The 26,007-nt window shown below is 38.2% G+C and overlaps 1 protein-coding gene across 1 annotated transcript; it reads right to left on the reverse strand.

Moving 5' to 3' along the window:
• Positions 1–5,502: 5,502 nt before the first annotated feature.
• On the reverse strand, positions 5,503–25,772 carry SH2D1A (SH2 domain containing 1A). Its single transcript, XM_028122729.2, has 4 exons — positions 25,452–25,772; positions 12,359–12,422; positions 6,913–7,057; positions 5,503–5,857 (listed from the first exon to the last, which is right to left on the reverse strand). The coding sequence occupies exons 1-4, from the start codon at positions 25,586–25,588 to the stop codon at positions 5,817–5,819; spliced, it is 387 nt and encodes a 128-aa protein (XP_027978530.1). The 5' UTR covers positions 25,589–25,772; the 3' UTR covers positions 5,503–5,816.
• Between the last annotated feature and the right edge of the window lie 235 nt (positions 25,773–26,007).

The following is a 26,007-nucleotide window of genomic DNA, read 5'->3' on the forward strand; positions in this document are numbered from 1 at the left end:
CTCACCATATAAATAGGTATGTTTTATTTTTAACCCAGCAAAATACTGTATAAAATAAGCGTGTCCTTTACTGTCAATTTATCTATCTAGAAGATCTATAATATATAGACTATATATATAATATAATATATATACAACATAGCCAAATGTATAAAAACTTGACAATGTATAATTTGGAATTCACAAGCTAACTACATAGAGAGGTATAAAATTGAATGATAATTTTTCTAAGATTTTTCTTTTTCATAACTGTTGACACAGTTTCAAGCATTCTATCATGTTGTTCCTACTCTTTTTTTTTTCTTTCCTTTTTTTAAAATCTGTTTTTAACCAGACCAGGCCCCACTGTAATATCACCTGAGAGAGTCAGGGTGAAGTTTTTACATTTATAAAGATACGTTCCTGTAAGGGCAATTGTAATGGAAGCAAAAGTATAGCAATTAAGTATTGAAAGACACTTTGGGAGAGACTGGAGTGTATTCTAGCTTGTGGAAAGACAGAAGGCCACAGATTGGATGCGACATTCTTGTTTTCTTGGAGGAACTCACATACACATAGCTGACCTGACTAGTATTTCAGATCTCAGACTGCTCTTCCACAGCCTTCTGTAAGGTTCTTTATTCTGCAAAGGAAAAAACAAAAACAAAAACAAAAACACAAAAAAAACACAAAAAAAACAAAAAAGACAAAAAAACACAAAAAACACAAAAAACAAAAAAGCAAAACAAAAAAAACAGAAAACAACAAACAACAAAAAAGAATTCAACCACAAGATAGTGACTGTTAGTTCAGTGTGTCCTTCACGTGAAAGCTATTAAGGACCAAACCTACTACTGTGTGTAAGAAGAAATTACTTCCTAAACAGTAACTGAAAATAGTTAGTTAAACTTGCTGTGGATGTTGTCTTGGCAGTTGTCATCTTACATTATTTGTCAAAGGAAATGTGTTTGGCAGTTAAAAATCTTTCCTTAGATTTAGTGGTGGACTTTAACCTCTTAAATAAATGTTAGTATATCAGATTGTGTCCTTGAAAAATATTTTACTTGTATGAATCATGACAATGTCTCAATCTTTACTCTTCTTCTGGCAAAAGCATTGGTAAGCAAGAAGGTGAAAAAGAGAAGTGTAGCCTTTACATCGGAAAAATATTCTTTTTAGCTGCTTACTTTCTCATGGACAGTAAAGATGTTTACAGTGTATGCCAAGATTTTCAGTTTCTATATAACAACAGTTAGAGGTTCTAATCATACTGAAAATTGTGTTATAATGGCCTGAGCCATGTTGCTAGGAAACAATAGGTTCCAATTTTGTATTCCTGCTCTCACTCCTGTGCTGAAAAGTGACTGGATACTGTACAGGTTCATGTTCTCTGGCTGCAGTTAAATGGTCTTTTGCATTTTGCTCTGGCTTTCAGGCCAGAAGCATGCATTTTTCTACAAGAGCATCACAACAACATGCTGTAAATACTTAAAAGTTCAACATTATGTGTCGATATTTGAAAGAAAAAAGTACTTTGAATATTTCATTTTTAAAAAATAAAATTGCAAATGAACACTGCGTCCCGTTTCATTCATGCGCCAAACTGCGTTCTCGAGTCTGTCTGGTCACCTGACAAGTGAAAAGTAGCTCCCTAACAGGGAACAATAGAACTGCATCATCTTGAAAATGAAGGTGCAGAAACCAAAAAGGCACTAATCCTAAGCAGATGTCTCTTCATTTTTATTTTTCGTACAAATAGGATCTCTGACACAAATGACCATTTAATAAAAAAAGAAGAGTAGCTGTTGCAAGTGTAAACGCCTCTAGGCTATTACTTTAAAAAGGTTTCTTTCTCTTGTCGATGCCTTTCTGAGCAATGGAAAGAAAATGAAGAATTGCAAAACGGGTGGGGGAAAGCTAGGAGAGCAGAACACACAGATGCATTGGCAAAAAAGCGAATGGGGGAGAAAGGCAGTCAGGAAACACTAAAAAACAACAGCTCGCACGTCCCAGGCAGTTCCAATGGCCATTTGGCACTTATTTTTCACGAGAACATATTTACAAGTGACGCTGGGAAAGCAGGCCAATAGAGCTTGCAAAATTCAACTTGATAGTAATGGGGCACCCATAGTCCAAACAACCTGTTTCTGAAACTTACTTGGAATCCTGGAATTTACATCACCCTTAAATGCCCTGCTGCCTTTATATTCAGTGATATATCCAGTAGTCTCCCCTTATCTGCGGTTTCACTTTTCAGGGTTTCAGCTACCCGCAGTCCCGCAGTCAACCACCCGCAGGTGTCAGAAGGTCAAGAGTAGCCTAACACTGTCACAATGCATGTGTCATTCCTCACACTTCCTCTCATCACATAGGCATTTTATCAGCTCACATCATCGCGATAAGGGTGAGTGCAGTACAGTAAGCTATTTTGAGAAAGAAACCACATTTTGTAGCCTTTACTATGATATATTGTTATAATTGTTCTATTTTCTTACTACTTATTGTTGTTAATCTCTTGCTGTGCCTAATTTATAAATTAAACTTTATCACAGATACGTACATATAAGAAAAAACATAGTATATATAAGATTTGGTACTATCCATGGGCTTGGACATCCATGGGGGTCTTGGAATTGTATCCACCTCAGGTGAAGGGGCCCTACTGGGACACAGATATAGTGAAAAGATTCGTGGAGCAGAAGACAATCCCGATTGTTCCAACACAACCAGTCAGCAAAAAGCGACAGGGTCATGGGTGGGAGGGCGGAAATATTAGTATCACCTAGTCATTTTTTTAAAATACCCATCCTACCCCACCCTCAGTGTGCAAAAAGAGGCAAGAGCTCCTACATAGAATCATTAAACGAGAGAAGAGATTTCTCCATATTCCCTCCCTATTCACCCTCATTATTAGAGATCTTTGAATATCAGTGCTACTTAAATTTTTTGCAATATTACTTCCTCAAATTTATATAATTCTAGTACCTCAATAATCCTGGGAGGTGAGCAAGATTTCATTGTTCCTACTTGGCAAATGCAGTAATAGTAACAGACTGACTTACCTAAGGTCACACGGATAATCTGACAAAGCTGAAAGAATTCAAATCTCAAATGTTATGTTGATGGGCTCTCTCCAGTCAATCGGTTTTGTTGTATCTTTCTACATAAAAATATTCATTTAAGAGGCCAACGGCCTAATGATGGAAATTCTACCTTTTGCAACAAGTTTGGCCAATGACCCCAAATGATGAACTTTTCCAAAGTGGGTAGTTTAACTTCACCCCTCGCTGCAAACTCTAAATTAATGGTATCCCATTTACTACAAGGACAAACATAGGCAACAATGTTGGATTTATAGCTCTCTAACAGAAAAACTAGGTATCTTGCAACCTTGAAATGCTCAAGGGCAAATCTGGATTTAATTATTAATAGACTCTGGATTCTGAACTCAATAAAGTGAATCAAAGAAAACGAGCTGATGTCTAAACCTTCTAAACAGATTTTAAAGCTATTTTTCACATTTTTAATTCTCGATCTGCTCTACCACAAATATCTTCAATCCAGCTCCCCATTTACACTAGAAGTCTTAATCAGAGGCATCCTCTGTAGACTTATTCTACCTATGTACTACCACAAGGCTTACTTGCTTGTAATAGCCAAACTGACAATTACCTAAGCTTGTCTCCCTTACTGACCTTATCTCTTAAGAACAAACTCGGAGGAAATGAATGAGTGATAAACTGTCATGTTCTTGTGGGCTTGCTGACACACTTTCTTTTTCTGAAGAAAGGTGTACACTTGGAAATATATGTGCATTTTTCTATCTTGACTCAGCATCTTACAGGTATATGTTAGCATGGCAATATTTTAGATATGGCAACAATATGACCTTTCTGTAAAGCCGCAAGCTATTATGTACTGGGAAATGGCAAGAATGCTTATGCTGGGAGAGAAAAAGTGAAAAAAACTTTATGAGTAAAAGGCCAGCAAAAGAAGACAGTGGGTAGGCACATCAACTGGAAAGTTTGACAGTAGCAGACCCAGAAAAAAGCACTTACCTTTTTCAGGGAATCTGTCCAATAAGATAAGATGGCTTTCATCAATGCTTTAATATATTCATAACACCTATCTCTAATATTTTTAAAAAATATTTTAAGACAAATTAGGTAAATAAAGCTTTCAAATATTTTATTGAAATATGAAAGACCATTAATGATTCAAAAAAGCTTTTTCAAAAAAACTCTGGTAAAGAAACATGCAAACATAATTCATGTATTTAGGATTATTCCAGAATGAACAAGCTAGAGAGAGTGAAAATTAGTTACACCTATTAAAATTTAAACCCAAGCTACAAAAAAGGAAAAATTATCTAAACATACACATTTTGTTTTGAAAGTTAGCTTTCCAAATTCCTTTACAAGTTAATGATGCCTTTATTTCTAGAAATGGTAAATGGCCCAGCTCCACATCGGCACTCCCACTGCGTCCACGTTAAATGCTCAGACATCAGATCTTGCCAGTGCACGGAGAGTAGCTCTGTCTCTTGGCAGTTCATCAAGCTCACCCCCACTCGGGTACAACTCAGAATTCCAATTTATTAGTTTATAACAGAACTTAGCATTTTCCTATGGGCCACGGACCAGAGTATTTGTCTTGACTCATTCTGCCTCTAACAACAGATCCACCTACACAGTGGGAACCTCACTTAGCATGTGCTTATCACCTTTTATTGACATCTTTCGCTCTTTTTCTGTTACGTTTTTTTTAATTGTTACTGTTTTCTTGTCCAACTAGAGAGGGAGCTGCCTGAGCACAGGGGCTGGGTATTTTTACTCCTCTACCCCAGTGCCTACTGTGTTTGTTGAGTGAGTGAGCTCTAGGAGCCCCGAAACAACTTGATATATAATCAAATCACAAAAGTCATGAAAATATACATGTGAGAAAAAATATAAATATCTGTCACTGTGTAAAATCTTGGCTCTCACTTAGGTTGCCGTCACTTGGAACTGTTAAAAAACAACACAACCGTTAAGGTTTTCAGGGCTCCCATAGGGCTACCTAATAGGGAGATCGCTTGTAAACCAGCTACTCAGGAGCACAGCTGCTGAAGTTTCCTTTCAAAATAAGGTTTTACATGGAGTACCAACAACTGGGGTAGAGGCAGGTGAAAAATCCTGTAATATCAAATGTAATCAATGTTTAGAGCATATTTTAAATTACGGGATTTTTAAACTCCAGATTGGTCTGTGGATTCTGCTATCCAACATCAGAACACTAGGCGAAAAGGTTGCTTTTAGAATTAAACAGAAATTCTTCTCTCTTTATCCAGTACTTGTTTTAACACACAGTGCGCAACTTCATAAATCCCCAAAGACCCTACACCACCATAGCCAGTGGAGAGCGTAATACCTAATTAGAACCACACATGACAAAGATGAGGGACACGACTCGGCTTCCTGCCATCTAATCAAGCAAGACATTTTAAAATCAGTAGCTGTCAAATAATATTTCACTAAAAAATGGTGCTTTTGAGAAAAAAACTGAGGATTATTTTTATTTATATTTGGCAAGAATTAACATTAATCTTTTCTAAAGTACCATTATGTTTTAAATCGTTTCCCATTTGTAAATAAAACTGAAAATAACCTCATTTCAAAGCGCCTCATTACCGGCAAAGTCCATTTCAGCTTTTACATCATGCTAGACTTCCACTACGGGACTATGATGGTTTTAGAAATACATTTGTAGCTCACTGAACTGTATTATCTACAATATATAATAAGACTTAGCATATATTTAAATTATAGAAAATAAAGTACAAGGTATTTGATTTTTCTTCATGGTGCTTTCAGGAAGACATCAGGCTCTTCTCTTCTCCCTAAAGAAAAATAATCACGAAAATCAAGAAAAGATAAACTTACAAGCTATTAAAATTACAGATTAACTCAAATTTATAATCATAAAATTTCCAACAGCATAAAGCTCACAAAGATATAACCCGGTGATACAGCTCAAGCAACCGGTACTTAAAACTGAGTTATAAAGAAGGGAATACGGAGCAGAAAGGAACAGTTTGTAATTGTAATGTGTAATTTGTAAATTGGAGTTCTATTTATATCTCTATTATAAAGGCTAACTACTCATTAATTTAATTCAGCACTTAAGTCTAATTGTCAGTTTATGCCTGAGCCTGGGTCCCTGTCAAAAAGGGACATAACAACTCATTTTTCTAATCATAAATATTTATTGTTTCAATCAAGGCATAGCCTCTCACTCCAAACAAGTGATTAACCCCTTTCAGTAGATGAATAGACAATCACGTAGCTGCAGACATTGACCAGTATTCTGTCGTCAGCTTGATACATAACACTAAAATAGCTTCGCTCAGGAGATGGGACAACGTGTGCCTGTAGCATAATAGCGTGTACTAATTTAGTTTCCTTCGCTCCAATAAAATGTCATTAATTCAAGCACCACAAATTCAGAAATGAGGATCACATGGGCCACGCTAACATTAGCCTTTCCCTCTCTGAAGGGAAAGAAAGTATCGTTTACTAAGCAAAGGTGAAGGACAGCCCAGGTGTTGTCAGAACTATCCCATCCCTCAAACGTTTTGTGTCTAAGTTAGTGAAGTGAAATGGTACTTTGGTGTTGACAAAAGGGACACGGTGGAGAACAAGACGGGAAAAGATGGGTTTAAATGTTGTGGGCTAATCGAATTCTTTATATTTTCCTGGAGATGTATTAAAACTTTACAGTGGAGCCTATTGAAATCACAGCCTGTGAAGAGTCCCCCCTCGCTCGATTGGCTGGCAACACCTACCTCCCCACTGCGTGTTGCTTACGGAACTTCCCATAACTTTGTATTTATGAAAATGTTGACTCATAACCCCGAGCTGCCAAGCCCTGTCGAAAATTAACAGTGAACCATACCTGTAGCACCTTGTGCACTTCTAACTGAGCACTTCTTCTCAACTGGATACTGCAGAGGTATTACAATACCTTGATCTGGCTTCTGAAATGCTGAAATGAGATTTTTTATTTTCCGGAAAAATCTTTTATGAACCCCAGGTGCTGTCTGGAAAATAAAAAGCCAAGCAAATTATTCACCTACCTCCAAATGATACAAATAGGCCTACAAAATGTGTGAGGGAGGCTTAGATCGGTAACATTTGTATAACTTGTTCAAATATTTGAAAACATAAGGAAGAAGGAAAAACAACATTTCTAGAAGAGCTTACTTTGGTTGGCTGAATTTCCCTGCAAGAGGAGCTAATGAGCTGTCATTTCAGTTCTCCCAAGGGTGGTATTAGTTTGTACAAGCTCCTGCCCTTCCTGCCTGCTACCCATCACACATCCCGAGCCTCTAAGGGTATACAGGCCATTACCCACAATGAATGCACCAACAGAGAAGATGCAGTTAAACACAGAAAAAACACATATCGTACAGGTCATTAATAAAAAGCCTGAAAAACCAAACCCAACAACAACAACCCAGCCTCCCAGTCATCATTCCACAATAAAAATGCTACACAGGAAATTAAAAATTGACCGTTACGATACACACAACACATCGCTAGTTAGTCCCCAGACTCTCACCTCACCATACGTCCTGCCTCATCCTTCATATTGAATTTTTTCCTCCTCGGAAAACTTCCCTATCCTCCCCAAAATTGCTCTCTGCCAACACCTCACCATGACAAGATTTTCTCTATGACACGAAAATGAAAGACTATATAAGGTCACCTTTATTTATTTGTTTGTTTGCTTTTGAAGAGATCATTATTTGCAAGTGACTATTAAAATGTATTCCTTTCCTGGCATCAATTCTCTTGCAAAGGCACTGCTGAAAATAACAATTTCCTGCAAAAGCTTATGAGCCCAGCTTTAGGCATCAGCTCAAAACTGTCATTTTACATAAAATAAAATAGTATTGCTATAAGCAACTGAACAATGACTAGGGTTTTTTTTGAAAGCTGTTTTTCAGCTATTCCATCTGGAAGATTCTTGAGGTGGGAGCTGTTTGTTTGTTAGCATTTAATGAGAAACATGAAGGCTGGCGAGCAAACTTCAGCCAACTAGACGAAAAGCTGAAGACAGCACGCTGTCCATAGTAACTCACAGTCATTTCCTACATTTGGGCAAGTAATTTTTTTTTTTGAAAGCCCTGAAAAAGTTCCTTTTAGCTTTAAATTAGTGTCTACTCAGAGGCTCAAAGAGTCCGGAGCCTCAGTAGATGTAGAACACACTCTCTCTCTCTCAGCTCCACCCCTATGGTCAAAACACCTTCCCAGAACTGGGGGCACCTGGGTGGCACAGTCTGTTGAACGGCGGACTCTTGGTTTCGGCTCAGGTCAGCATCTCAGGGCCATGGGATTGAGCCCAGCGTCGATCCCTGCACTGGGCTCTGTGCTCAGCAGCGAGTCTGCTTAGATTCTCTCTCTCTCCCCCTCTCCCTCTGCCCCTCCCCACCCCCCTCTAAAATAAAGAAATAAATCTTAAAACAAAACAAAACAAAACACCTTCCCAGAACTCGACTTGAGACCTCATCCAAAATACCATGGCCATTCTTACAGGGCTCCAAACAGTTCTTTGTCTCCAAGATAGAATCTCTAAATGGCATGGGCAGGTCATAGGCACAAAATACCTCCTTATATCTTCCTCACAGTACTTTTTCAGTTCCAGGCACTTTCCCATCATTTGCCTCCACTATTTCCTCACAAATTGGCAGTGATTTGCTGATTTGCTTATTCCCATTTGACAGATAAGAAAATGGAAATACAGAGGTGCCTATGTGGCTCAGTCACTTGAGCGACCGACTCTGGATCTCAGCTCAGGTCTTGATCTTAGGGCTGTGAGTTCAAGTTCCACACTGGGCTCCATGCTGGGCGTGAAGCCTACTTAAAATGAAAAAAAGAAAAAGAAATGGAAATACAAAGGGATAATTCAGCTTGCCCAAGCTCACACAGATAATCAGAAGCAGAACTGGCTCTAGATCCCAGCACCCAGTCTTTTTGTTTTTCGGGCCAATACCCACAATGAGTTCACCAACAGAGAGGGTAAGACCAAACAGTTTCTAGAGAAGTTAGAGTCACCAACCAGAAGAGAAACTGTACACTCCCCCAGTGTGGAAAGATTTCAAACCACACATCTTTTTAGCTGTTCTTGTGGCTTGTAAAACCATTTATCAACAGAAACATCTTTTTTATGGGGACTTACATGCAGTTAACACTTGATTATCCACACTAACAGAAAGGAATAATAGCACTGGATGTACAATCTGAACATGGGATGCAATGTTTCGCTGGCAAATGACTATCCTAATTTACAGTGTTTTGCTTAGGTTAATAAGTAAAGTTATTTAGCATCTACTGATCTACTGACGATCAAATATCCAGAAAAGCCCAAAGGCACTGAAGTCCACAGGGGGAGCTTAGAACTTACTTTTTTTAAGATTTTATTTATTTATTTGAGATAGAGTGAGAGCGAGAGCATGAGAGCGCAAGCAGGGGGAGCGGGAGAGGAAGAGGGAGAAGCAGGCTCTTCGCTGAGGAGCCAGACACAGGGCTCGATCCCAGGACCCTGGGATCATGACCTGAGCCGAAGGCAGACGCTTAACCAACTGAGCCACCCAGGCACCCTAGTACATTTTTTTTTTTTACAATATACTGATGACAATGCACATATTAATAAATGATAGTTGACTGTGTATAGAATTCTCTAAATTCACAATTTAGCAAAATCTTAGCCTGAGTCTCATGAGATAAGTTAATACGCTAGGCAATGATAAAACCTAAAAGTCTATCTAAAAGTAGATATTCACATAATATTTGTCTTTCATAACTCGGGGGATCCAGAGTTAAAATTTCATTCCACTCTTTGAAACAAATCTCAGACTTACTTAGATTTCTAGCACAATCTTTGCACAGAGGATGGAGTGTTACTGCCATGATTTTTCCTGCAGTGTGGCAAACTAAAGCACTGTTCCAAAAAGCAGTATAAATATCTGTCATTTAACCAATTTTGAAAATACATTCACCATAAGAATTGTACCACTGACAACTCCCATTCTGTCACTGAACTCAGCTATTGTTCAAATTTGCACATTTCCCATACTGCCATCTCTTAGTTATCCATGGAAACATGTTTTGGATCACAGCTGGTCTTCAATATGCTCTGGAGAAATTTCTTCCAGTCAGGTGATATGAGCTCTGAGAACACACACTAGTTTAATATTCCCTTAGCAAAAACATAACTAAGAAAGCAAATTTAGTAGATAGAAAAAATGCAATATGCATTTCAAAAATAAATCTAAGGCATTTTTTAAAAACTGTTTTCCCTTTGGAGAGAACATGCCAATCTTCTGCTCTCTTGGTGCAGATAATTACAATATTATTGTATAAATGGGGTCAGACCAGACAACAGGATGAAAGGACATTTATGTTCAATAAGCCCTTTCTTCCTTAACATGATTACAAGCATGTAACAATCCTATGATGTTATACTTGAAATAGAAGAAAACAAATTTAAAGACAAGATTAGCTAATCCCTAATAATTTAAGACCCTTTCCATAAAGAATATTCTTCAGCAGCCGAAGGCTACTTCTCTAGGGAGAAGGGCTATTTCTAATCAAAGTATATACAAATATATATGTATATATCACACACAACTATTCTTCGTGATAAATGAAATTTAATTTCTTATTCAATCATCTCTGCAGTGCTGCAGAGAATTTTAAAATATAAACGGGTGTAAATCGTTTTGATTAGAAATGTTACTGCTTTGCCTCTAATTGGTAACACAGTATTAATTATCTGTGATAATTATAAAGTAATTATTAATTATAATTAATTATTATTAATGAATTATTTATTTATGATATAAAGCAACAACATGTTTGAAAACTTGCCCTAATTCATCTCTGTAGTTTAAAACATTCATAGTCTGCAACTTGGGCTTTCTAGTTTACTGATGAATTTGTAAAGGTTAGAGCTATTTTAATTTTTTTTAAGCCTAGACTAGAATTTCTTAAGCGCATAGACTGAATTATTAACAGAGGTTGATATTTGCATTTATGTTTTCAAACAGCTCATAATAAAGTGCTTTCATTATAAAGACAGGCTGTTTTTAAAGACTCAGAAATCTGAGAAAGCATTTGAGGTCAAAGATTTCAGTTGTAGAGACCTCCACATTGGTAAGATGTGATATCCTACCCTGGTACATGGAAATAAATTCATTCTGTGGGCATTACCTGCAACGGTATAGTGACTTTCAAATGTTTTCAAAGCCATCATAGCCCATTTTTCTAATGAAATCCTATCCGAGCCCCAGCTGATAAGCAAAACAAAGGTGAACCTTTTGGATCAAAGATGAATTGGGCACCCAAAAGCATACCCACTTTTGTCCCCCTCTCCCTCTGCCCCCGACCCCCCGCCACCCCATGGCATCCATTTGGAAGAACCTTAGAATTTTGCAGAGTGTACTTTTAAAACCACTGCAGTGTTCCCTCTAATTTTATTCTGCCTACCCTTGTCTTTCCCACATGGCCCAGCTAGGAGTCTTGCCTCCACACAAAGAGCAATCTTGATTACTAATCCTTGGAAAATCTTCCCTTCTTTGAACTCCTATGCTAGATAACATAGCAATTGACTACATACAATCATATTGTCCAGCAGTTTGGGTGAGTTCACATTTTTGAGGGCTTACTATGTACCAGGTCCTGTAGCTAAGAGCTTTCTTTTATATGCATTATCCCATTTAATCTTCAAAATAAACCCTATGAACAAGGCGCTATTTTTAGGCTCATTTTACAGATGAAGAAATTTGTCCAGAGAAAAGTTAAGTAACCTGCCCAAGTTCACAGACCTGTCAGGGAGGAGGGGGGACCAGACCTGGAAACCAGATCTACTTGACGACAAACTCAGCTCTCAAATCGCTCTTGAATTCATGTTGTATCTCCTCAGGGGTATTAGATAGAGGCTCTTAGAAAACAGGAGTCATGTTGTTTAATCCACCATAGAACCAATGCTCATATTGGTATCATTTGGTAAATAATTGCTTATTTAACCATAATACAAATTTTGTATATGCTTTCTAAAATTTTGCATAGGCACTAAAAGTTTGACAAAATCCTTCAACTTTTTTATATTTTCCCCAAAGTGAGACCATTCTATACAATGGTGGCTGAACAGAACTGGGACAAAAATTCTTTAAAGCCTTCTTAAGACCCATGAACAATTTTGTGTTGGAGCTTTAGTGATTTGAATCTGATGAATATTTGGGGAAAGTAGGATTTGACAACTCTTTTATAAAACCAGCCTAAATATCAAACACCTCCCTGATATCCCCAGAAGCGAAAAATAAATAAAAGAGCTATACCTCAGCACTCCAAGAACCTGTTTCTGTCTGGGACACTCGGTATGTATAAATGTAACCTTGATACCTGTGAAAGAATAAACTTCAATTACTGAAACATTCCGAAAGAACAACAGATGCTCTAAATTTGATCTTAACTAGTCCACATAAATGTTACATATATTGGGACACACATATATGGGCACCATTGCATTCATAGGAAGAAAAACCTGGGGGATCTAACTTGCTTGCATATTATCACAGTCTTTAGAGAAGCCTTCTTTATCTTTTCCCTTTTTTAAAATATGGGAGCTCACACTCCTAAGGATTTGTCTAGTTGAGAGACTGGACAGAAAGAAACTAGAGACGTGTTGTAATTAGTAAAAATCATGGATTATTAAATAGACTGAAGAAAGTGTAGTCATTTTTTTTAAAGATTTTATTTATTTGTCAGACAGAGAGAGAGCGCACACACAAGCAGGGGGAGTGGCAGGCAGAGGGGGAAGCAGGCTCCCCGCTGAGCAGGGAGCCCATTGCGGGGCTCGATCCCAGGACCCTGGGATCACGACCTGAGCGGAAGGCAGACGCTTAACCGACTGAGCCACCCAGGCGTCCCCAAAGTGTGGTCATATTACTTTTAGGTACATGTAGAACCTTTAGGTGAAAAATATTTTACTGGGATAAGGTACTATCAGGTCCACTTAATAGAAATAACAATATTAATTCTAAATATAATAAATATAATACTATATTTCTATAATATTACTATTATGGTTACTTTACAGCATAATATAGTAAGAATAGAAATTTGAATTAAAAAAATTCCTGGGGCACCTGGGTGGTTCAGTTGGTTAAGCATCCAACTCTTGGCTTCAGTTTAGGTCATGATCCTGGGGTCATGGGATCAAGTCCCGTGCCTGGCTCTGCACTCAGCACAGAATGTGCTTGTCCCTCTCCCTCTGTTCCTCCCCCCGCTTGCTCTCTCTCTCTCTTGCTCTCGCTCTCTCTCTTGCTCTCTCAAAAATAAATAAAATTTTTCAAAAAGACTCCTGCTAAAGTATTTGAAAGCAGCTTGTCCTTTGGGGTAAACATTCTCCGCCATCACTAAGTATGTAAGCATACTGTACAACCATAATTGATGCCAAGAGTTTTAGATGCTGTATTAGTTTGCTTTGGCTGCCACAGCAAAATACCACAGGGCAGGTGGCTTAAACAAAAGAAATTTATTTTCTCACAGTTCTGGAGGCTGGAAGTCCAAGATCAAGGTGCCAGTAACATAGCTTTCATTCTGAGGCCTCTTCTCTTGGCTGGTAGGCAGCCACCGTCTTGCTGTGAGCTCACATGACCTCTTCCTTGTGTGTGCATGGAGAGAGACTCTCTTCTTCTTATAAGCCTACCCATCCTATTGGATTAGAGCCCCACCCTTACGGCCTCATTTAACCTTAACTATATTCCAAAGGCCCATCTCCAAATGCAGCCGCAATGTGGGTTAGGACTTCAACATAGGAATTTGATGGGGACACAATTCAGTCCATAGCACATACATTATTATCTCTTTTGGACCCCACGACAATCCTATGAGCTTTATATTGTAAAATTAATCTTATAGATGAGGAAACTGAGACTTTGAGAAGCTAAGTAATGAGAACCACACTAGAGATCAAGCAACAAAGATGGGATTTGAATCAGGCCTGTTTAACTCTAGAGCCCTAGCTCTTGGTCCCCATACTATAATGGATGTAGATTATAATCTGCCTAAGAAACTTTTACTTCATAGAAAAGCAGGGTAAACTTTGTTCTGAATTATTTCAAATTATGAATAGGAAGATGGATCAGATTCTCTGGATCAACACAGTTTTATTTTAGACATTTTCTGATTGTTATTCTTAGGCACAAGTTTAGGTCAGTAGAAATCTTTGGTTAGAATACATGCTAAACTTTGGTAAAAATCAATGTATTTAAACTTTAAAGAACAGATGATTCTAAAGCATTCCAAACAGAGGGTCATCCTCAAGTAATTGACCTCACTTACCATCAATTCCCTTTAGAACTAAAAGTCTTTAAATATGTGGAGTAGGGGCACCTGGGTTCCTCAGTCAGTTGGGCGTCCAACTCTTGGTTTCAGTTCATGTCATGATCTTGGGGTCGTGGGATTGAGCCCTGCGTTGGGCTCTGCGTTCAGCGGGGAGTCTGCTGGAGATTCTCTCTCTCCCTCTCTCTCTCCCTCTCCTTTTGCCCGTGCCCCCGCTGGCATGCGTGTGCAAGCGCTCTCTCTCTCTCAAATGAATAAATAAATCTTTTTTAAAATGTGCATTAAATTACTGTATCTTTAATCAGTATCCATCAGTACTGATTACCTAAAGGACAAAAAAAATACATCTAAAACACTATGATCAGGTTCATTCAATTTGTGAAACCAAAAAAATTCAATTTAATTGTTCGTGTGATTATAGGAAATGTTTCATTTTTGTTATGAAGGTTTCCCAGCATATTTAGATCATACATAAAATAGCTTGATATATGCATATATAATATGCTAAATAAATATATAATATTACATTGTTAAAGTCTTATTTTTTTAAGCAACAAAATCTACCTCAGAGCCCACTGATTACAGTAAGTACTCTACAGGGAACAAGGTGAGGGCTTTGATTTCCATTTTTCACCATGGGAACTCGAACCCTAAGGCTTTAAGTGATTTTCTTAGAGTCACATAGCAAAATGGAGATAGAAGCAGAGAAATAGCATAGGTCCTTCGTTCCAATTTCCCTCTGGGAAGCGATTAATGGCAGCAATTCAGTATCATTAAAGGTGATGTGGAAATGCATTATTTAAAATCTCAGCTACGAAGCAAGCAAAATCGTAAGCAACCAGTTTTCACTTTCTAAAACAGCGAGTCTCTAAAAATACAAAGAATCTATCTCCCTACTATCATTCAGCCTCATTTAGTCAAAATAAATGAGTCTGTTTTGAAAATTGTTTCCTAACGAATCTGATCTTATCTCACTTTCAGTTAAGCAGCAGGAACCTGAGTACCACTTCAAAAGCCCTTACCTCCTTCAGTCTCTGAACAACCTGGTGTCAGTGGCTCCTAAAACTTCTTGTGATTAACCCATCTAATATTAACAATTTCCTACTCCCCCGCCCCTCAGATTTCTGAATGAGCAGAATCGCTTCACCCCTCAAATAAACCAGGAGTTCATCTCTTCCACTTTCAAGTCACTGAAGTCACTGACCAAGAATCCCCTCTACTCAATTCTCGTTACCCTATGGTCATGGATGCAAGAGATCCAAAAAGGGGCCGTCCAAATTACATTGCCAGGGTAATAACATCAGCATCACCCGGAAACTTGTTAGAAATGCAGGGTCTCAGGCCTTGCCCCAGAACCACTGAATCAGAATCAGCATTTTAACAAGATCTCCAGGTGATTTGTAAGGAACATTACAGTTACAGGTGGACTGAAATGCAAAGAGAATGCCCACACCTTATTGGGATTCTTGATGGCAATTTCTGCAAAGTCAAGCTGGGTTCTTCCACTCACCTAGGGCACTTCTGTGCCACCTTCTCCGTAGTCACTCAGTCTCTGTTTTCGGAATTAAGAGTACACTTATCGTAAGGAGCACTGAGTAATGTATAGAACTGTTGAATCATTATACTGTACACCTGAAACTAATCTAACACTGCATGTTAACTATACTTCAGTAAAAACGTTTTTAAGGAAAAAAATAAATACAAGCTGAAGTTTTTTCAATTGTTTCAGTCTTCATTGAGCAGTGTTTCTGAACCATGCACTTCCTCTTCTCAAACAAAATTTCATGTTTTGTTTTCTGTAGCTTGAGTTATGAAATAATAATTTGAAAATATAAAATTCAACTAAATTTTGAATATGTTTTTTCAGACTACACATAGTCTCTCCCCATCCACTGAAAAGCCACTGTTCTAGGAAATAAATTGGAAATAGAGTTGTAAAAAGAGCTATAATACCATGCATATTTTTGACCTAATGAATGACCTTGCTTATCTTCTTTACACTCCAAGGAATCAAAGGACAAAGCAATTTCATAAAGAGTTTCATAGTAGTTCTATTTTAAGAATGGGAAAAAAGAGAATTAACCTAAGTACCCCCAAATAAGGTATGTTATTCAAAATAAGAAAATGGTAGCAGAAAGAACCATTCACAATTATACCGAAGTGCAAAGGTATTAGAGTCCTCTTATGTTTTCCAAAAATGTTAAATTAAGCACATGGGTTATGTTAATATAAAATATGGTGCGTGAAAGGAGTGGACACATGGGGACATCACTCCGATTACAACTATTCAGAACAATATCTGTATGTATACAAAGTAGAAGCAAATTTAAACTAATGTAAATGCATCCCCATATATTAATTTTTCTTATAAAGTTACATAAGTGACTACTAACATTTTTTTAAAGAAAAAGAAGCAAAATTACAATTTGGTGCTTTACAAATCTAGTCTAAGTCACAAACCAGAAAAATATAATTTATGTTTAAAAACTCTTGCATCCCTTTTAGGATTATCTTTTCTCTGACTCCTTCCATTAATACAGACAAACCAAGAATGCTCTGTAATTTTAAAATTCCTTCCTCCACCAAATCTTTTGTCAGACTTGTTGATTGGCCTGGAATTTAAAATTTATCATGAAAAAAAATCCAGAAAATGAATAATTAGTAGTAAACAGTCGAGGCTTTTTATTGCTATTGTTGTTATTGTTATTGACACTAATTTTAACTAATATTTTGCATTTTAATGAGTACAAAGCATGTGTTGATTAGGGCCCTGCTAATATTAAAATTTGCCTTCATTTTTTTCAAAAGCTGTCCCAATCCTTAAAAAAGTGCTCTGGTTAGAAATGAATGAGAAGAAAGCAACCTGATTTATTTCTTATTTTCTCAAGGGGTCAGTGTTAGGGACAGATCTTGGTTTAGAACTAACAAAACCACATCAATTCTTTCTTTATACCACTTCAAGGACTACACAAAAGAAAAAGTTTAGTTACATCTGATTCTTCGTGACACTGCAAATAAAGCATGCTAGTGGCCATACAGTCTATGTCTATACAAACCAATGCTATGCGCAAAATTCCGGGCACAATTAAAATGTGACTGATTTTTTAACAAATATTTCAGAACTTTTAAACCCAGAAGAATGGTATCTTATACAAAGCCATCATTATTGAGACTATACTCTGAGTAAAAAGATATCTGAATTTCCTATGGCACAATCTTCCCTTTTTCAGACTGAACTTGAATTTACAAAACTGATATATCAAGTCATTCAGCTTCAAGTCTGATAGGAAAACTATGTAAAACCAGTTTTGATGAGTCATGACAATAAATATAATCTCTTCTTCCCCTGAACTGCCACAGCACATTTTATTTATGTAGTCCTATGATGCTCTGTATTGCAATTATTTGTAGATTTTTATTTATATTAACTATATCTACTACACGTTAGCTTTATAAACATTAACTCATGTAATAATCCTCTGAGGATTACTAACCCTATGAGGGAAATATGATTCTTATCATCATTTCCCTTTTCACAGATAAGGAACCTGAGATACAGAAAGTTTAAGTAACTTGCCCGAGATAAAATAGCTAGTTTAGGGTCAAGTTTAAAAGATTAACCCAGACTTCCCCTTCACTTAGGCAAATGACATCCTCAGGTTAATCTTGCAACTTTAATTTCACGTTGTCAACCAGAATCAGCACTTGATTTACTGGTGTGTGAATTGTACATTTGGTGGTTTATGTGATGCAACTTTAATCCGAGGCTGGCTTTCAGGCTTGCTCTGCCATTAATGGATTGTACTCAGAAAATCCAAAATAATTCTGGTGACCTAAAGTATCATGAAGACAAATGCAGCACCAACACATATATCCAATTGTAATAAAAAACTAAGTGTAAACTAAGTCATAATTTCTCATTCTTTTGAGTTCTTGGCTACAATGTTCCCCTCTATTACAACTGATAAACTGGAATTTTACTTCATCACTGCTCCTTCCCCCATTTCTCCAGTTCAGTGGTTTGATAGGCACTTTATTCCCAGTCATCCCTTAAATCTCAAAGGACAAAAAGATAGTTATCCTTTTATCTAAAGACATATATGTCAAATGACTTCACTATGTGTCCTTGCAGCTAAAGAATGTAACAGCATTTCAGCTTCTAAATCTTCCATCAAATAGGTAACAAAGTCAGAGATGTACAGAAGGACGCTAATTATGGAAATTAACTATTTCTGCAAACTAATTATTTTAAATATTTTAAATTGGTTTTCCTCCTCTCACCATCAAACTACCCCAGTGGGCAAGGAGGACTTTCCCAATGGCTGTCTACATTGAGGGTGAGAAGGGGAGAAATGTCAGAGTTCAAGTGTAACTTAGTGAGAAGAAACTTAATATACATAGAAAACCAAAAAGAATAAACTAAACTACACTAAAATAAAATGAAATAAAACTATTTGCACTAATAAGAGCATTTAGTACACAGGATGAATACAAGAAAAATGTTAAATCGGTAGCTTTCTTAAGCAATAGAAAATTATGGTAGAAAAAGAAAATTCCATTTTCAATAGAAACAAAAAAAATTGACACATACATTCATACAATGACTAGAAATAAACTTAACAAAAAATGTGCAATGCCTATAAGGAAGAAAACTACAAAACTTTATTGATGGATGTAAATTTTAAAAATTAATAAATGGAGAGATGTATCAGGTTTTTTGATGGGAAGACTACATTCTTTAAAGATGGCAATTATTCCTTAAATTTATTATTGAGTTTAATGTAGTCCCAATGGGACTTTTTTTTAACTTAACAAAATTATTCTACATTTTATCTCAAAGAACCAATAAGTAAGAAGAGCAAATAATTGGGGTGCCTGGCTGGCTCAGTTGGTGGAGCGTGCAACTTTTGATATTGGGGTTGTGAGTTCGAGCCTCATGTTGGGTATGGAGATTACTTAAAAATAAAATCTTTGAGGGGCGCCTGGGTGGCTCAGTCGTTAAGCGTCTGCCTTCGGCTCAGGTCATGATCCCAGGGTCCTGGGATTGAGCCTCACATCAGGTTCCCTGCTAAGAGGGGAGCCTGCTTCTCCCTCTCCCACTCCCCCTGCTTGTGTTCCCTCTCTCACTGTGTCTCTCTCTCTGTCAAATAAATAAATAAAATCTTTAAAAATAAATAAAATAAAATCTTTGGGGAAAAAAAGAAAAATAATTATTTAAATGTATTAAACATTATCATACTACAGTGCTAGTAATACAAAAATAAATAGATCAGGCGAGCCAAATAGATGGGAAATAATAACTGCTATATGTTAGAGTTTAATATATGGTAAAGTAGGCTAGAAAATCAACGGGGAATAGAAGTTCTATTGATAAATTATATTAGGACAATTGTTAGCTACTTTGAAACAAAATCAAATTAGATCTTTTCTCCACATCAAAATGAAATCCCAAGTGGAATTAAAGAGTTAAATGTAAACTAACCAAACCATAAATTGAAAACAAAAACTGAAGTGAAGTGGTATGACATCTCTGCAAGTGAAAGAACTTTCTAAGCTGGGAAGCAAAGGAAGAAATTAAGCACAAAGAAAATGAGCGACAGATTTAACTACTAAAAATGTTAATTTTTTGTGTATCAGAGAAAAGTAATGGCAAACACCAAACTGAGAAAAGATACTTGCAACAGATGAAGGATTAGTATATAAAAATTCATAATGTGTTAAGAAAAATAGTAAGATCCAAATGGTTAAATAGCAAAGCACGCAAAGAGCCAATTTATGAACAAGGAAGTACAATAGCTTACCAATCATATAAAAGACATTCACTAATCAAAGAAATATGGAATAAAGAGTGAGACACCAAATTTCAAGGAGAATTTTTGTTAACAATATACCCATTTCTAGGGAGGGCATAGTGAAATGGATACTCTCATGCACTACTGATGAACATATATGTAAACTGGCATAACCATTTAGGAAAAATATTTGATGATCATGTATATATCAAGAATCCTAAGCTGTTAATGTTTTCTGACCTGGAAATTGCATATCTTGAAATTCATTATAAGGAAGTAATCATAAATACAAGGAAATCTTTATGGACTAAAATATGAATCATGATAACATTTGTAACAGCAAAGAAAAATGGAATGATTCAAATGTCTAAAAATGATGACTGGTTAAAGAAAATATAGTACAATCACTGTCTGAACTACCATGCAGCCATTAAAAATGATGTCTTAAAATATATATGAATGGGTTTTTTTCATGTTAAGTGGAAAATGCAGTAGAATACGATATTGTAAGAGCACTTGTGTGTTTAGAAAGCAATTTATTTTACTAAAATATGGAAGAAAATTCCCTTAATTTTCAACAATAATTGTCTTTAGGTTTTAAAACTATAGATGATTTCCCTCATTTCCATTATTTACACTTTTCAAGTTTTCTATAAGAATAGGCATTAGGAACTATTTTTAATAGATTCATTATACAAAAATCTGCATTTATGTATTGAAAATAACTGAAAGGAAAACTCACTTTAAAGGAAGGTGAGAAATTCTGTAAATGGAAAATTTCTTTAGTGCTTTATGAGATTCAATTCTCCAAAACTGAACAGAGGAAAAGGCCATATCTAAAGGCCATGATTGGGGGCTCAGAACCAGGGAAAGGAGCAAGCATAGTTTGAAAATAGAGTTTAAAATAAAGTTTGAAAGGCACACATAATGTATTATTTCTGCCATAAAATTACAGGAACTAAAGCTCAACCAAACCTCCTTGGACAATGGGAGAAAACGAGAGATAGAATGAGAAACTATTCTGAGTGAATTCTATAATCAATTCACGTTTGTTAGCTATATCTTGTTCGCGTGTATACGACACCATTTACATTGTTATTTCTACTGCATATCATGAGCACACAAGTTTTGGTTTGAAATGAGTATGTTGTTTATTTCAAAATAAAATTTGATTTTTGTTACTACAGCATAGTACTAAAATGGGGGCATGAAATTTTTATGTTTATCAAAAGGGACCCTTGGCTCAAAAAGAGTAAGAAACTCTCATAAAAGACAATGTATCCTTGTGTCTTTCCTCTGTAGCACAGCCTGGCAATCATGATCTAAGACTTTGAGGCCCCAGTGTGCCCATCAAAACACAAGCTAGGAGACTCCCAGTTTGCCTACCAAATTCCGCGACTTCATAAGGAGGTTTGCATGGAGAGCTGAGAGTCATAAAAACTGCATTTATGCAAGATTCACTTTGGGTAAAAACTTACATGTTTGACAATTTCCCACTCTGCCTAAGTTAATTCCTTATGTGGTCCTGGCCTACATAGGCAAAAGGCTAAAAGTTGTCCTTTTCTTTTGCATATTTTTCCAATAGCGATCTTATGCAAAAGGTAGGCACACCTTACGATTCCTATTTAACAGGTATGAAAATCAAGACCCAGAGAAGCTGAATGACCTCCCCAGAGTCTACACCCTGGCCTGATTATCAGTCCAAATCTCTGTGCGGGAAAGAAGGGTATTTGCCTTGGCAATCCATTTGCTAATTCAAAAATATTTATTGAGTGCCTATTATGTACCTCATAACGTGCCTCATAATGGCTATTATGTGCTAGATTGTGTTCCTGGTGCAGAAGACAATGTCCCTGCCTTCGGTGAGTTTCCATTTTTGCTGAAGAAAACAGCAATACATAAGTAAACAAGCAGATGTCAGCTAGTTTAAAGCTCCTTGAAGAAAAATAAAGTCATAGAGTATAACAGGCATAGGGAGAAGCTACTTAATTTAGATAGGGTGGTCAAAGTGGTCTCTGAGGCACGAGGCAGAAGTAACAAAGTGTAAAGTGTAAAGATCCGAGGAGGAGAGCGCACAGTTGGCAGGTTTGAGAAAAAACAAAGGGGCCAACATGGCTGAGTCTTTAGGTGCATCTTGCCACACACTGTCTCATCTTAGTCCCCTGCCCAGGCTTCTTTTTTAACCTCTATGTTAAGGGGCTCATTACCTCCTTTGTCAGCTTCTCTAAAGAAGCCCCTTTCACTTGCCCACTCATTCTTCCACATTCTTTTGATAAGAAAAGAGCCGCAGAATACTAGATGGCTTTCACCGACCTTCCCCAGTTTCCAATTGGGAAAAACAATAATGTAAGCAAATCATAAGGGTCTGAACCCAAGACTAGTATCAAAAAGACAATAAATAACAAGTGTCGGCAAGGATGTGGAGAAAAGCAAACCTTTCCGCACTTCTGGTAAGAATGTAAATTGGTGTGACTACTATGGAAAACAGTATGGAATTTCCTCAAAAAAAACTGGAATAGAAATACCATGATCCAGTAATTCCACTACTGGGTATTTACCCAAAGAAAACAAAAACACTAATTCAAAAAAGCATATGCACCCCTATGTTTATTGCAACATTATTTACAATAGGCAAGATATGGAAGCAACCCAAGTGTCCATCAGCAGATGAATGGATAAAGAAGATGTGGTATAATATATACAATGGAATATTAGCCATAAAAGGAATGAAATCTTGCCATTTACAATGACATGGATGGAACTAAAGAGTATAATGCTAAGTGAAATAAGTCAGAGAAAGTCAAATACCATATGATTTCACTTATATGCAGAATCTAAAAAATAAAACAAACAAAAATACTCTTAAATACAGAGAACAAACTGGTGGTCACCAAAGGGGAGAGGGACGGGGGGGATGGGCAAAATAGGTGAAGAGGATTAAGAGGTACAAATTTCTAGTGATAAAATAAATAAGTCATAGATATGAAAAGTATTACATAGTGGACACAGTCAACAATACTGTAATAACTTTGTATGGTGACAGATGGTGACCACACTTATCGTGCTGAGCATTTTGGAATGCACAGAATTATCAAATCACTATGTTGTACAACTAAAACCAATATAACATTGTATGTCAACTGTACTTCAAAAAGAAAAAAAAAAGATGTGAGCCCAAGAGATTCAACTGCTTCCACATTTTCTCTTGAAGCCTTTATAGTAAGTGTATTTAGCATGGCCTGAGAGTTGTCACCAACATGGCTTGACCATGTAAAAAGAAAAAACCAATAAACAATGAAAATCATCTAATAATGGCCTCAGTATGATCTTCTTCACTGACCCAGAAAGTATTTCACAATCTTGCAGTGTATCATTAGGTATCAAAATTACTACCAAGCATTTTCCTTCATTTTGTTTCTGACTAGAACCTACTACATAGTGCAGGTGTTTCACGTGTAACAAAAAGTGATCAAGCTAGGTCCTTCCTTAGAAATGCCCCGAGAGTACTGAGAGAACTCGACAGAAGACAGATACAATAATAACAATAGCTTACATTTACTGAGCATTTATGATGTGTCCAGTCCAGTGTTAAATTCTTTACCTGCATTATCGCATTTGCCCCTCACTCTCCTATGAGGTAGGTCTCATTATTATACCCATTTTATGGACAAGAAAACTGAAGGACCGAGAGGTTAACTTGCCAAGGTCACAAGTCTACCATCAGACTGGCACAGGATGAGGTCTCAGATCTCCTGATTCTGGAGCCCTGGAGCAAAGGTGAAGGTGCATCTGATTCAAAATGGGCGTTAGACTAAGGCATGCCTAGGTAAAGGGCAAAGCTGAATCATAACAGGGGTGTTTTCCCTTCATGCCCTTTACCACTACTGTCAGTCCTAGCTTTTTATCAAGAAGGGTCCTACTTCTCAAGTATCATATGACCTCACTGATATGAGGAATTTTTAACCTCAGGAAACAAACTGAGGGTTGCTGGAGTGGTGGGGGGTGGGAGGGATGGGGTGGCTGGGTGATAGACATTGGGGAGGGTATGTGCTATGGTGAGCGCTGTGAAGTGTGCAAGACTGTTGAATCACAGACCTGTACCTCTGAAACAAATAATACATTATATGTTAAAAAAAAAAAAGATAGTAGGAGGGGAAGAATGAAGGGGAGTAAGTCGGAGGGGGAGATGAACCATGAGAGAGGATGGACTCCGAGAAACGAACTGAGGGTTCTAGAGGGGAGGAGGGTGGGGGGATGGGTTAGCCTGGTGATGGGTATTAAAGAGGGCACGTTCTGCGTGGAGCACCGGGTGTTATGCACAAACAATGAATCATGGAACACTACATCAAGAACTAATGATGTGAGCGCCTGGGTGGCTCAGATGGTTAAGCGTCCGCCTTCCGCTCAGGTCATGATCCCAGGGTCCTGGGATCGAGTCCCGCATCGGGCTCGTGCTCAGTGGGGAGCCTGCTTCTCCCTCTGCTTCTCTCTCTCTCTCTCTCTCTCTCTGTCTCTCATGAATAAATAAATAAAATCTTTAAAAAAAAAAAGATCTACCACCAATCTTAAAAAAAAAAAACTAATGATGTAACGTATGGTGACTCACATAATAAAATAAAATTTAAAAAAAAAGAAGGCTCCTACTTCTGAAACTCCCAGCCCCCGCACACAGCTCCTCCAAAAGAAGCACAAAGTAAGCAGATCCAGAGAGGCAGTCTTACTTCCAAATATCCCCCTCTCAGCACCCCGACCTAACTGGCATTGCATTCTTAAAGTAATGGATTCCGTTTCTCAGTCTTCCTCCTTTCCCAGAATGCGATGATTTCCCTCGGGAGGACACCTCCAATTCCATTTAAAGAGATCTGGAAAGGCACACATGCCTTTCATTTTCTCAGGAGTTGGTGGCCCCAATTTTGGCCAGTCCACCATCCCAGGGCTCCACCTCGCTGGCCTCCACTAGAGGTCAAAACGGGAGCTGGGGAGCCTGGATCTTACTCAGAGCAAAGGTAGATTCTAGGCCTCGTCTCCCCACCCCGAAGGGCATTCTCCGCAGCTGCCACAAAAGGCCCCGGGGAGAGACTTCTGGAGCGGGAAGGCCCTGGGAGTGAAACCCCCATGAAGGGCCTACCCCGAAGTTCGGTCCGCGACGCCCCTAGGCTGGACCTGAGGAAGGCCTTGTGGCGGTCGCAGGAGCAGTGTTGGAGGCCCCGACGTCGCCCGCCGCCGCCCGCAGCCCCAGCCCGTACGGTGCAGTCGACGGGCCTGGTGCCCACGGCCACCGCAACGTACTCACAGCACACACAGGCAGTACACGCCCGGGACGCTCTCGCTGTCTCTCAGCAAATAGCTGCCATCCAGCCCCGTGGCCAGCAGAAGCTTCTCGCCCGTCTCCCGGCTGATTTTGCCGTGGTACACAGCCACCGCGTCCATGGCCTGGTGGACTCGTGGGCCGCTGAGGCGTGGACCAGTGGAAGGCAGATGCCCCTGCTGCGGCAACCGAGCCCCGAGCCAGCCACCTGACTCCCAGTTCAGCCAGATGTGCAGAAAAAGAGAGAGGAGCACCCGAACAACAGGATGTTGTCTATCTGCCTTCAAACCTCCTTCTCACACTTCAATTAAAACCAGCTCAGCAATTTAGAAGCTTGGTTATTGCCACAAGGTTCAATCCCCCTCCCTGCCCCCACCCTCCACACCCCACCCCCCAACACAGGGTTCAGAGGGGGAGGGGAGGCCAACTGGAAGAAGGCCCTTGCAAGAGCTGGGTTGTACTACCAAGGCCGACCCGGGCCCACAGACAGGAATGCTTGCTAAGGCTTCCGTTCTTGCAGGTTTCCCAGGGGCCGCCAGGG

Source organism: Eumetopias jubatus, unplaced genomic scaffold, assembly GCF_037043125.1.
Source record: "Eumetopias jubatus isolate StellerSeaLion01/CBP00866 unplaced genomic scaffold, mEumJub1_p1.0 scaffold_11, whole genome shotgun sequence".
In the NCBI taxonomy this organism is placed as follows: Eukaryota; Metazoa; Chordata; class Mammalia; order Carnivora; family Otariidae; genus Eumetopias; species Eumetopias jubatus.